Source organism: Fragaria vesca, linkage group LG2, assembly GCF_000184155.1.
Source record: "Fragaria vesca subsp. vesca linkage group LG2, FraVesHawaii_1.0, whole genome shotgun sequence".
In the NCBI taxonomy this organism is placed as follows: domain Eukaryota; kingdom Viridiplantae; phylum Streptophyta; class Magnoliopsida; order Rosales; family Rosaceae; genus Fragaria; species Fragaria vesca.
The window spans coordinates 15,712,972-15,726,397 of NC_020492.1; the positions used below are offsets into that span (position 1 = coordinate 15,712,972).

Consider the following 13,426-nt stretch of genomic DNA (forward strand, 5'->3'; position numbering starts at 1 on the left):
CAGGCAGAATCTTCCAATGCTAGTTATGGGGACCCTGCTGTGATGAACCTCTTAAACAATGCCTTCCCGTTCACCGCCTCAGGATATCAGCAAAATGTTGTTTATGACAACGCCCCTGACACCTTCCCTAATGTCTCTCACGTTGACTACAACAATGATTATGATAAGTACAACAGGCTTGTACGAGAAGTACAAAGCCCATTGTATCCTGGCAATGAGCATACTGTGTTGGGTACCATCATGGAACACATGCAGATAAAAAACAAGCGGGGAAAGACTAAGACATGCTTGATGAGGATATTGCACTTATGAAGAAAGTGCTTCCCAAAGGTAACAGTTGTTCAGAAAATTTCGACCAGGTAAAAAGGATGTTGGCTGGCCTCGGTCTTGATCACCAAAAGATAGTCGCTTGCGTCAATAACTGCTTCTTGTATTACAAAGACAACAAGGATGAAGTTGAGTGCCCACACTGCTACGAGCCAAGGTATGAAGCTTCCACTTCATCTAAGGAGAAAAAGCCCATTCCTAGGAAGGTTCTTCGTTACTTCCCGTTGGGTCCTCATTTGCAACATCTGTACATGTCTTCACATACAGCCAAACATATAAGATGGCACCAGGTAAGGGACCAGTGTTACATCCCGACCCTTAAATTTTTACCTTATTTACTAGCTTGATTATAATAAGAATTTTACCGTCTCCGTCAATGAAGTTATAGTTTAAGTGGCCCCTAGAGAGGTTTTGGGGGACGATTATTTCGGAAAGTTATTCGTAGAAGAAAATTATGACGACGGTAAAAATGGTAAATTTTAGCTAGTGAAAGGTAATTTTTATTAGGGTATTATTTTTTCGGGGTGTTTTATTTTTTTGAGTTGGGTTTGTTGTGGAGTGGGTATATAGGTTGTTGGACCGGGTGTTAGAGGCCCATTTCCCTCTTCTCTTTTTTTTTCTCTTCCCGGTTCTGTCTTCCCCGAGTCTCCTCTGTAACCGGTCTTCCCGTCGCCAGCCAGCCGACGTCCGGCCACCTACCGCCACCGCACCGGTCCCTTTCAGTCGGCCATCAACCCAGCTACCTCCCTGGACCGGTGACAGCTCCCTTAGCGCCGCCGTGAGAGAGAAACGACGTCCGGAAGGTCCGACTGTCCAAAGCTTCACGTCGCCGGAACTCCCTCCTCCGGCCACCAAAGCCGGTGATCCTTGGCTCGTTTTGTAGCCCTCCTCCTATGCAGCAACCCCTCCAAAGGTCTCACTCCCTTTTGAGCTAGGTAAGGAGAAATTCAAAGTTGAAATCCTAGGGCTCTTTATGTGTTTGTGTTCGATTGCCCTAGCTAGGCTTAGAATTTTTGTTTGTGCTAGTTAGGAAAGTTATAGAGGGAGTGGAGAGGAAGCTTCTGTTAAAATTTGGTAGGAATTGGAGGTTGCCGGAATTGGCCTCCGCCCGCCAGTGCCGGCTGGGCTGGCGCCGCCGCCGCCGCCGGTTGGGAGATTTTCATGTTTTTAAATTTGGAATATTAAGGGGAGTTTATTGAAGTGAATTGTAGAATTTTTGGATGAGTTTTGGATAGGTTTGTGATTTTCCGATGTTTGGTATTTTGGCGGTTAATTAATGTAGAATCCGGCCGTAGGATTTAAGTCATTAATCTGTAGAAGGTTGAATTAGGGCTGCCGGTATGTTCGGTGAAGTTTGAGCCATTTTGAGTTAAGAATGGCGAAGTTGGGCAATGATGAGTGTGTGGGAGGCTCACGTTTAATTTTGCCTATTTTGTTTAAATATTGGATTTTTAGCTGGGAAATTAATTGTATATTTGGAACAGGACGAGAGGAGGCCCGAGCAGAGGAAGCCTCGGAGCGTCATCAGGCTTAGGCCTAATTTGTGAGTGGACATTTGTTTTAATTGAAAAGCATGCGATGAATTCTCTTGTTGATCATTTATTTCTTTTCCTGAGATTTATTTCTTTCTCGGATATTTGATATTTGGCAATTTTCCTCCTTTGGAGAGATCTCGAAAATGAGATTTTCGGTGGATATGTTTATGGATATTATGAGTATAGTATGTATATAAATGCTAGCTAGCCATACGTGTTTGGTCCGTCATAATGAGGTAAAATGCCATTATGGTGTGACGTGTGTGTTAGACCTATATGAAAACTATTTTCTTTTCTGGTTTATTTAGGTTTTCATATAGGGAGTCCACACGTATATAAGTACACCGTCCTCTTCGGTCATAATGAGGAAAAATACCATTATGGCGCAACGTGAGCGTTAGACGCCAGCGTTGTAGCCTTGTATGGATTTCTATTTTTCTAAATTGTTTCAAGGATTCATACAAGGAGTCTGACGAGTATAAACACATACGAATATATGATTATATATAATTTAGCCTGAGAGGCTCCATTTTATTTGAGTTGGTGACTAGCCGAAGCTACTCGTGAAATTGCCAGTTTATGAGTTGAGCGCTTTTGAGCTGCCGCATGCAGTATATTTTTCTTTGGAAATTAAAATGGGGAAGCATTTTTGTCCACTCACTCTAACGTTATTAAATGTTTTCCCCTGGGCCCTTCGTTTTAAAATGCCCAGTCTGCAGAGTATGGGTTAGACCTAGTAGGAGACGAGGCATAGTCACCCGGCCCGCATTTCCACCACTTTTCACCAGTAGGTTACCTGTTTAACCTACCTGTGTTTCCTTATTTCCGCTAGTGTCTAGTAGCTCTGAATACTTAGGTTTAATGTATATTATTTCGGTTGTGGGCGAAGGCTTGTTGACATTTTAGAATATTTGTCGGAGGATTTATGTTATCTTATTTGGATAATTATGTTTTGATGTTTGGATGATGTTGTGTTTATGTTATTGGTGGTGGTTGTGTTTGGGGAGCACGTAGGCTCCAAGAGTTAAGGTTGGATTGAAAATTTTGGAAGTGTTTGCAGGTTTTTTTAGGAAGGGTTGTCTATTTTCAAGGGAGGTTATGCCGAATTTTCGGTAATATCTTCCTTGGAGGTGGTCCCCGCACGACTTACTCCGGGTTTCAGGGTGAAATTCGGGGTGGGTCGTGTCAACCAGGGAGAGGAGAGGATAGATCCGGATAATCTCACAAACCCTGCAGACGGGGAGGCTTGGAAGCACTTTGACCGTTCTTTTCCTGAATTTGCTGGAGACTGTCGAAATGTCAGACTCGGACTTGCAACAGACGTATTCAATCCTACTGGAAACATGAATTTGTCTTACAACATTTGGCCTGTGATAGTATTTCCGTACAATCTACCTCCCAACATGTGTATAAGGAAAGAGTACAATTTCCTTACGCTTATGGTTCCAGGGCCGTGTTCTCCAGGAAAGTGCTTGGATGTGTACATGAGACCATTAATTGACGAGTTGCAGGAGTTATGGAAAAATGGACTCCCTACTTTTGACAGGCATGGTCAAACTTCATTCATGATGAAAGCAGCTGTTATTTGGACCATCAGTGATTTTCTAGCTTACGGGATGTTGTCTGGCCAACAAACTAAGGGGTACAAGGCTTGCCCGATATGCATAGATGACGTCAATTCTAGTTGGCACGCCGACAAAATTTGTTTCTTGAGATCTCGTAGACATCTTCCCGAGGATCATGAGTGGCGGTGGGATGCTAATGCATTTGATGGGACTGAGGAGCATAATCCGAAACCCCTAGGGAGGTCTGGTGAGTGGATTTTGGAGAGGCTTAACCAGCACTTGTACGGATATTTGACCACGAGTAAAGAAGTAACTGACTTGAATCCTCCCACGCCTGATGAGTTTAAGTATTGGACGCACAAAAGTGTATTCTTTGAATTGCCTTACTGGTCGACCTTGAAATTAGACACAACTTGGATGTCATGGACATAGAGAAGAATGTTTGTCACAGCGTTCTTGGAACAATTCTGAATCTCAAACATAAGAACAAAGACACCCCCAAAGCCCGTGTTGATCTTAAGATGATGGGTATACGCCCCCAGCTATGGCTAGTAGAGAGCAAAAAAACAAAAAAAGCCATAATGCCGAAAGCAGGCTACACAGTCCATCCTCAAAAGAAGGTAGAAGTGTTTCAGTGGTTTGGAAACGTTAAGTATCCTCACGGGTATGCAGGGAATATCGCTCGATGTGTTAAGATGGGGGAAAATAAGATTAGTGGGTTGAAGACTCATACAATTTCCGTCGCCTAAGTAACATAAAATTTTTAAAATGTGACTAATATTTTGGGTATCCTAAGCGACTGAAAGTCCACTTTCCGTTGCCTTAGGAGTATTGGGCGACGAATTATTCAAAATATTCCGTCGACTAAGTATATTATTAAAAATTTCCACAATTTTATTATATTTGCATCTGAGCATTTTCGTGTAACTTTTCAAACTAAACCCAATTATAACTCTGCGTAAGTATTCGTACTTAAAAAAGCATACATATATATGCATTTTAAAAATTACAATGAAAATTTGCATGAATATTATATAATTAATGGTTTGACGTACGTACGTATGTGGTTAATTATAAATTAAAAAATACATATGATAATCAGAGTCATCCGAATAATCATACTATATATTAATCGTACAATAATCGTAATATATACTAATCGTACTCATGATAATCTGAGTCGTCTGAATCATTAGACTTCTCAGTTTGGTCAGAATACTCATCATCCTCTATGTATTCGTCATCTATGAAGCCGTCGTCATCATGATTGGGGATGCGAGGTTGTAGCGAGTTCAGTTCAGATGGTGTAACTGGAAGGTAACCTATGATAGCCAGAACGTGTTGGTTGTTGACACGAATGTCCTCAGTATCAGGGACTACATGTGGAGAATCCTCTTGATATGGTTCATTCGGCTGATCAGTTGTTATTGGTTCACTGGGCCCACTCTCATCATCCCCTCTCAGTGTACTCAAAATATTCCGATGTGACATCACCTGCACCACTTTCCAACCCTCACCCATAGCCGGATCATCAACATAAAACACTTGTTTCGCCATGGTGGCAAGAATAAACAGCTCATTCTCATACCATACACTATTTGAGTCCACTGATACCAAGCCACGATCCAGAATTGTACTCCTCCGTCTAGTTGGGTCAGTATTGAACCATTTGCACTTGAATAACATGACTAACATACGGTTGCCGTAGATTAGTTCGATGACACTGACAAGAACCCCGTAGTAGTTGAAACCCAGACCCTCAACCATGACTCCATTGTTTTGGGTGACATGGCCTTCATCTCGTTTTGACGTTACAAACTTAACACCGTTCACAAAACATCCAGCACGAACTCTGTGGCTTTGGGGTCCTCCAGCCAACAAGTGCAACTCCGGGTCGTAAGAAGCAGAAAACTGCTGTTGAATGTGCATCATCTGTAACAATTTTAATACCAACGTTGTTATATTATGTAATATCAAAAAGCAACATATCTTTAATTTATGTAACGTATATCATATATATCTATATTATGTAACATCAAAAAACAACATATATTTAATTTATGTAACATCATATATACATATCGATAGAAAGGTACCCAAATAGGGAAGTAATCAGGAAAATCTCTCTTGTATATGACTTCGTTACCATACTGCCTTTCCAAATGGGACTTGAAGTATTGCTCGGCTTCTTCGCAATGTTAAAGGACACACCAATGAGCCTCTTTGATCTCATCATTACTTAATCTTTCAGAATTACTTAACCTGCCGTACGGTTCAACATCGTTGGAAACAACTGATAGATTGAATTGCCGGCTACTACCCGCTCCAGATGATTCCCCCACTGTGTCTTCCTCATTAAGATACGCGCTGCAGTAAGTTACACACTCAGCCTGAATGTATGCCGCCGTGATCGACCCTTCAGGGAAACGTTTGTTTTTGTTCTTCTTCTTGAAATCCCCCAGTTGCCTGCAAAACAAATATATATGCAATTTTTATAATAAATATTTAAAATACCATTTATCTTAATTTGAAAGGATGATTAATTAGAATAAATATGAGTGCATACCTCTCATTTGGATAGCACCAGGTATACTGTACCAGACCAGTAAGCAACACTTATTCGGAAAGGTGGATCATGAGGTGAATCATGATGTCAAAGAAAGTGGGGGGAAAGATCCTCTCCAGCTTGCACATGATGTACACAATGTCTTCTTGCAATGACCGAACATCAGACTTTTTAAGCTCTTTAGCGCATATCCTCTGAAAGAACTTTGACAAAGCCACTAACGTCTCAACCACATCACTCTGCAAATACGGTCTAATGACCACGGGAAGAAGATGTTGCAGCAAAACGTACACATGGCTCACCTTTAACAACTCTGCTACTACAATTCTACATATATTCTTCAAAAAGACGGCTGTTATTGATTCATTTACACCATTGGGGCAACACCATCTATCGATTGCATTCAAGAATTAGTATTTCAAAGGCTTACCATCGAGTTAAGTCATACATGGCATGGTTGTTTAACCAAAATTTCAAGTTCAATTCCATCACTCATGCACCAATAGCTTTCTAATGCAGGCTACAGATTTAATGTTATCATTTAAAGACCAAGGTTGAGAGTTGAAATCCAAATTGAAGTCAAAATAATCAGTGTGCTACTTACAAGTGCAAAAATTCATTTCCTTTAATACAGAGTCAGACATACAACCACTTATCAATAATAAAAGCTCAACACAGAAATTTTTATATGTGAACATTTCGAAAAAGAGCACTAATTACAAAAACTCACCATTTCTAAAGCACCTCTTACAACTGCACAAAAAATGTTGCACTTGACAAGTATCTGGAAGCTCAACAAAGTTAACCAAGGTTAAATGGTTCCAATGAGAGTTTGAAACTGAGTAGAAAACACAAAGGTGCACTTAAAATTCTGGAAATATTACCAAGTGCAAACTGAACTTTGAGAAATCACCGAGTAATCAATTTTATAGGAAATAAGCTGGAACTTTCCAGATCATTAGTTAGCTATCCGAAAATAAATCTGTCAAATTTTCAGAAGATTTGAAGACCTGGAAATAGGGTAAAAGAGAATAAAGTTTGCAGTTTCTTCTCAGGAAATTTCGTAGTATTTTTCTTCACTTCAAAATGTAGTTTCTATCTTAAAAAGAATAGCTTTTGGCAATTCAAAAAAGAATAGCTTTGGTTGACAAATTACTTTGCTTGAAATATTCAAATGCACACCCTCATTGACTAGAGATTCAAAGAAGAAAACATGTCTAGTAAATAATGAAAACAATGTATTGATAAAGAAACCAACCAAGATTTGATCAAAGTCTCTCAACATATATATACACACACATCAATGCATTATTGATTGTTGTATTAAACACTTAAACATCACAAGCACATGAATCATGGATCTAAGAGAAATGGAGCTACAAACACATTTATCTATCATACCCAAGGAAATTATCACTTGTTGTACAAGGTAATGAAGAAATGGAGCTACAGAACAACTTAGGGATAAAAGTTTTAAAACCTTACTGTCAATTCTTAAACGATGCAATATCAAACTCTCTTTATGTTGCAAGGATCGATGTCACATCCCGACCCTTATATTTTTTACCTTATTTACTAGCTTGGTTATAATAAGAATTTTACCGTCTCTGTCATCGAGGTAATAGTTTAATTGGTCCCTAGAGGGGTTTTAGGGACGGTTATGTGCGGAGGATTATTTGTAGGAGGAAATTACGGCGACGGTAAAAATGGTAAATTTTAGCTAGTAAAAGGTAATTTTTATTCGGGTATTATTTTTTCGGGGTGTTTTATTTTGGATTTGGGTTGTATAAGAGTGTTGGACCGGGCCAAGAGGTGGTGAAAGCCCAGCCCTCTCTTTTCCCTTTCTCTTCTCTCCCTCCCGGCCTCATCCCCGAGCTCTCCCGACCAGGAAACTTTTCGGCCGCCGTCCGCCGCCGTCCGGCCGAGATAGGAGGCGTGCTTGGTGTCGATTTGAAGCTTGGAGCATCCTCTACAAGTTTAGATAGGTGGCAGCCCATGTTAAGCCACCGTGAAGGAGAAATCATGCCGAAAAGCCGCTGCTGTGCGTGGCGGGGTTTTCGCCGAAAAATCCTTTTTCCGGCCACCATAGCCGGAGCTGTTGGTATCATTTGGACGCTCTCTCTTCCAGCAGCAAACCCCTAAAAGGATTCATCCTAACTCGAGCTAGGTAAGGAGAATCGGGTGTTTGAATTTCCTAGGGTTTTCTTGATATGTTTGGTTTCGATTACTCTATTTAGGCTTGAAATTGGACTTAGTGATAATTATGAAAGTTGTTTACGATGTTGAGAGGAAGATGCTGTTAAATTTTCATAGGAATTGGAGGTCGCCGGAATCGGCCTCCGGCCGCCGCTGCCGGCAGAGCCGGCGTCGGCGCCGCCGTTGTTTGGGAGTTTTGTATAGTTTTAAATGTGAAATATTAAGGGGAGTATATTGATGTAAATTATGGAATTTTTGGATGAGTTTTTGTTAGGTTTGTGAATCTCTGAAGTTTGGTAATTTTGGCGGATTAATAAGATAGAATCCCGCCGTTGGATTAAAGTCGTATAATCTGTGGAAGGGTGTAGTTAAGGTTGCTGGTTTTAATGTTGAGGTGTGGACCGTATCGAAGTTAGGCAATGATGAGCGTGAATATGGCTCTCGGTTAATTTTGCCTATTTTGTTTAAATATTGGATTTTTAGTTGGGAAATTAATTTTATATTTGTGCCAGGGTTCGAGGAAACCTCTCTGGAGTGGCGATTTAGATTTGGTCGGGCTTATGCCTAGAGTTGCGAGTGGACTTTTGTTTTAAATAAAATGCATGCTATAGTTCATAGATGAACAATTATTGTTATGGAGCATTTTGACGTCATTTTATTTTGACGATTTTATTTCTCTTGGAGAGTTACCGAAAATGGGATTTTCGGTGAATATAAATATGTATTTATGAGGAGAGTATGTATAAAAATGCTAGCTAGCCCTATGTGTCTGTCCACCTTAATGGCGTAGCATATAGCCGCATTATGGTATGACGTGAGCGTTGGACGCGAGCGTAGTAGCCCTATATGAGTGTTTAATTCATATAGGGGGTATGGGCACATATTTATACACCCGTCTGTCCACTTTAATGGCATAGTGTAGCACCACATTAAGGCGTGACGTGAGCGTTGGACGCGAGCGTAGTAGCCCTATATAGACCCATGAATTTATATAGGGAGTATGGACGTGTGTAAATACATACATATATTATAGAGCCTGAGAGGCTCGACATTTATGAGATAAAAGTTTTATCGCTTGCAGCATGCATTCGATTTTCTTTGGAAATTGAAATGGGGAAGCATAAATATTTTTATTAGTTTATTTTTGTCCACTCACTCTAACGTTGTTAAGTGTTTTCCCCTGGGCATTTCGTTTTAAAAATGCCCAGCTTGCAAGTTAGCTTAGTCAAGGTCGGGAGTACATGGAGATGAGGCATAGTCATCATATAGCTTCCGCTTGTTAATTTATTTTGTTTCCTTTCTTCTTGTTAGAGTTGCTCTGAACCTATAATTGGTTGGATATGAGATTTGTTTAGATTAGTAAATTTTGGATGGTGTTGTGATTTGGGGAGCACGAAGGCTCCAGGAGTAGAGGATATTAAATGGATTCTTTTGAAGTGTATGCAGGTATTATTAGAAAGGGTTGTCCATTTTCAAAAGAGGTTATGCCGAAATTTTTTTTTTTTTTTTTCGGTAAACTTTCCTTTGAGGTGGTCCCCGCAGGATTTACTTTGGGTTTCACTACAAAAATTAATTCGATTAGCCACGGCGTGATGTCGTCGCCAAAAGTCACTTTGTCGTCACGAAAGGGCAATGGCGACGGCACGGCGACGGCATTTCTCCCGTTGCCTTTGGTGGCGTCACCATTGCTCCAGGCGACGGCAACGAGCCGTCGCCAACTTTTTCGCGACGGCATGCAGCAGCAGAAAAGGTCGTCGCTAATTTGGCTACGGCAAGTGGCGACAACCCAGACCGTCGCGAATGCCATTTTAGCCATGGCTTTTTGCCGTCGCCAATGATTTACTTGAATTAAAAAAAATGTAAAAAAAATTTTGATTAAATATTTATAACAGAATATGTTGCATTTAATACTTTATCATGAATGTTACAAAATAAATGAATTTATGTACAAGTTTTTACTAGTACAAAGTAGTTTTCTCCTACTTGATAAGCTTTGGACCGATAATCCAAAATAAGCTCTATAATTATATTCCTCCACTTCAGATAACTTTGAGCCAGATCCTTCATCAATACCTGTATTCAAAGTCAAAACTAAATTACTCCAACTCTAATTTTAGATCTAAGTATGTCTAAGAGTAAAGATGATGCAGATACGAACATTAATGGAGAAAGTTTACAAGCTTTGAAAATGAAAACCATGCTTATAATTAGGATCATTAAGTCAAGAACAGCAAGCCTTTAGCCAAACATTTTCCAATAAAAAAAAAAAAAACATTATAGTACTTAATAGCACATATGGATAAAAATGTAGATTAACATGTAAATAGTTGACATGCAATCATGTAAATACATGAAAATAGTGTGCATGGCTTCCAAATGCTTACCTCAAGTTGTTCATGATGCAGCCACTTCTCCTCTTCTACATGCAACCCCAATGCTTCAGCAATCCATACACTACTGCAAATAACACAGAAAATAGTTTCAAGTTCAATAGTTTCAAATTCAGAAGACAGAACCTAATAGTTTCAAGCACTTAATAGGGTAGCTAAAAATTAAGAAAGACCATCATTCTAAGTGTGGGAAACAATACTTACAGCAGCTTTCCTAACAACTTTGGATAATGGCAATATCTTCTACCGATCCATCATTAATTTCTTCTTCATGTAAACCTTCATGCAATGCATTTGACTGCAATAACTCACTTGTCCACTGTTGCTCAAGAACAACCATCGACACAACCTCTTTCATGAAGTTTTTATTACCTGGATTTTTGCAATCCATGAAGGTTTTACAGATATGCACAGAAGGGAATAGATCATCAAAGGACTACGTTAACAACCAACAGACTCTGCTGCTATAACTTTTTAAGCTCACACATCAATTGAAGTCATTTGTTTCAAATGTATATACATGACTATAAAATGATTAGAGAAATGCAGTAATTTGCTTCATAGTTGCTATTTTAGTGTTCAAATCTATGTATCAGATTAATGTTTGCAAGTCATATTAACAATAAGGGTTAATAGTGATTCCGAAGATGATGAGCAGAATAATAGGTATGACACAGCTGAACAGTGCATCAAGACCATGAATGAGACCATGCAAGATTGGCATAACAGAAGCTGGCAACAAGAACCTCTTCAGCACCTAGAAAATGATCTCTTTGATTATAAATAGCAAATTAGCAAGGATATGGTTACCAAATTCCTCAACAATCAATCCTTACATTAACCATGGCCTTGATGAGTTATTTTGCAGTACTAATGCTAGCACTTGCCCTGACCACTACTTCTGAAAGGGCCATAGCAGGTGATCCTGATATCGTTTCTGACTTTATAATGCTGCCAAATAACACCAAAGTTGATGGAAAGTATTTCACTTACACTAAATTATGTGGAATATTTGAAAGATTTCCTGAAACCTTTAAAGTCACAAAAGCTTCATCAAATCGATCAATTAGTAACACAAAAGAGACAATATGCAGTATTTACACAAATTAATTGATGACCACTCAGACAAAAAAAAGAGAGCAAATATAATGAATCATAGTAATACTGAGAAATTAAACACCTTCCTTTGCACTGTTTTCCCAAGAAATATAAACTTAAACTAGAATTGTGAACATTCAGAACCAACATAGAGGCAGTTCAAACAAATACACCCTTTAATCTTTTGAAAACCAGATACAAGACTACTACGTATATTAAAACACAGCTTTCATGTAGATATAATTAGTACTCCTGATTAATGGACTAAACCATAAATGACAAAACAAAATCCATCAAACTTCAATTAACAAAAAGTCTGGAAACAACACGAAACAGAATTGATAATAGACTTACTGCAACATCAAAACAAATAATAAAAAGATTACAATCTAATTTGAAGATAATGCCCAGTCCAAACTTCATGATATGAACAAATTGAACAATGAGGATAAGCAAACTGAAAAGAGTAGAGATCATTGTGAACAACAAATTGAAATGAACAGAGAACATTGTGAACTTACATTGAAGCTTGTTGTCCATATACCTGTGGAAACAAAGAAGAAGAACAGAAAAATCGAATCGATTAGAATCTAATTCATAAAAATAGAGCGACGAAGATAAAATTGAACCGCAAAAATAGAGCAGAAGAGAGAGAGAAAGAGGCCTTAGCTGGCGACGGCACGTGCAGCGGCGTTCTAGGCGTTGGAGGCGATGTTGATCTCACCCATGGTGGTCGTTGGAAGTCGAGGCACCTGGGTTGTAACGCCTGGCCTCCTTTGGGCTCGATGGTGACGGCGACGAGGGAGGAAGATGACCGGAAGTGAGCTTTGGCTGGGCAAAGGCAGCCGGGCTTGGGTGGTCGCATAAGGTGGCTAGATGCGTTTCCTACCGTCAAACGGGTTGGGCTTTGAACAGGTTAGGCTCGGTGTCGTTTGGTGTGGGTGGTGATAAGAGGCGGTGGCCGGAGATGAAGTCTCCGGCGCTGGCAATCTAAGGGAGGAGAAAGAGATATCGGGGGATAGAGTGTGAGAAAGAGGGATAAGGAGAGAAGAAAGAGTCTTGTGGGCTGCTGGCATGGGATCTAGGTTTCTTATTACCATTTTATTAATATTTTAGTTTTTGACCACGGCGGTAACATGGCGTCGCAAATATCAGATTATTTTGCCACGGTGTTCGTCTGCCGTCGCAAATATCAAATTTTTTTGCTACGGCCTGAAGGTGCCGTCGCAAAGTGGTGTAACGTTAGCGACGGCAAACACGCCGTCGCTGAGCCATTGCAAATCTTAGACCAACGGCGACAGCAAAGCTTGGCCGTGGCAAACTGTGGTGGCTAACTGAATTCTTTTTTGTAGTGTTTCAAGGTAAAATTCGGGGTGGGTCCTGACAGGTGGTATCAGAGCATTAGGTTATTCGTTTCCTTTCTTTTTTTTAGTACTACCTTATATTCTTGGTCGCACTTAGTGTCTATAGAGTGATGGTCCGACCGCGGCGGATCTATTAGCATTATATGCTTTAGACACTATGTGTTGATTAGGTTTGTGATGTAGTTGTTCTTCTTTTATTTATGGATAATAGTGTGCCATAAATGTCTACATCTCTAAGACAATGCCTCCGTACGCCGACCTCTTGAGTGTTCATCCTTCGAGTTTTGAAAAGGTGTATAGTTTGCACCTATTCCAAGGTTCATTAATTTAATATCTTTGATATTAATGGTTGGAGTTGATTTGCGAGTGGGGAACGAAAAAGCTT

The 13,426-nt window shown here is 39.8% G+C and overlaps 2 protein-coding genes across 2 annotated transcripts; one reads left to right on the forward strand and one right to left on the reverse strand.

Annotated features, from left to right (window-relative positions):
- The first annotated feature begins 284 nt into the window (after positions 1 to 284).
- On the forward strand, positions 285 to 4,176 carry LOC101303011. Its single transcript, XM_004292518.1, has 3 exons — positions 285 to 617; positions 3,056 to 3,774; positions 3,834 to 4,176. Exons 1-3 carry the CDS (start codon positions 285 to 287, stop codon positions 4,174 to 4,176), a joined length of 1,395 nt encoding a protein of 464 aa, XP_004292566.1.
- A 406-nt stretch (positions 4,177 to 4,582) lies between these two features.
- Positions 4,583 to 12,701, reverse strand: LOC101303303. Its single transcript, XM_004292519.1, has 5 exons — positions 12,342 to 12,701; positions 12,199 to 12,221; positions 10,827 to 10,898; positions 10,574 to 10,646; positions 4,583 to 5,359 (listed from the first exon to the last, which is right to left on the reverse strand). The coding sequence occupies exons 1-5, from the start codon at positions 12,540 to 12,542 to the stop codon at positions 4,583 to 4,585; spliced, it is 1,146 nt and encodes a 381-aa protein (XP_004292567.1). The 5' UTR covers positions 12,543 to 12,701.
- Positions 12,702 to 13,426: the final 725 nt, after the last annotated feature.

Bases quoted from the DNA above. Each gene is read 5' to 3' on its own strand.
- LOC101303011 (XM_004292518.1), top strand. From the start codon at position 285: ATGCTTGATGAGGATATTGCACTTATGAAGAAAGTGCTTCCCAAAGGT. The intron at 618-3,055 runs GTAAGGGACCAG...CGTGTCAACCAG, and splicing joins AACATATAAGATGGCACCAG to GGAGAGGAGAGGATAGATCC. The intron at 3,775-3,833 runs GTATTGGACGCA...CCTTGAAATTAG, and splicing joins CCCACGCCTGATGAGTTTAA to ACACAACTTGGATGTCATGG.
- LOC101303303 (XM_004292519.1), bottom strand. From the start codon at position 12,542: ATGCGACCACCCAAGCCCGGCTGCCTTTGCCCAGCCAAAGCTCACTTC. The intron at 10,899-12,198 runs GTAAGTTCACAA...CTTGAGCAACAG, and splicing joins TATGGACAACAAGCTTCAAT to TGGACAAGTGAGTTATTGCA. The intron at 5,360-10,573 runs GTAAGCATTTGG...AAATTGTTACAG, and splicing joins TGCATCATGAACAACTTGAG to ATGATGCACATTCAACAGCA.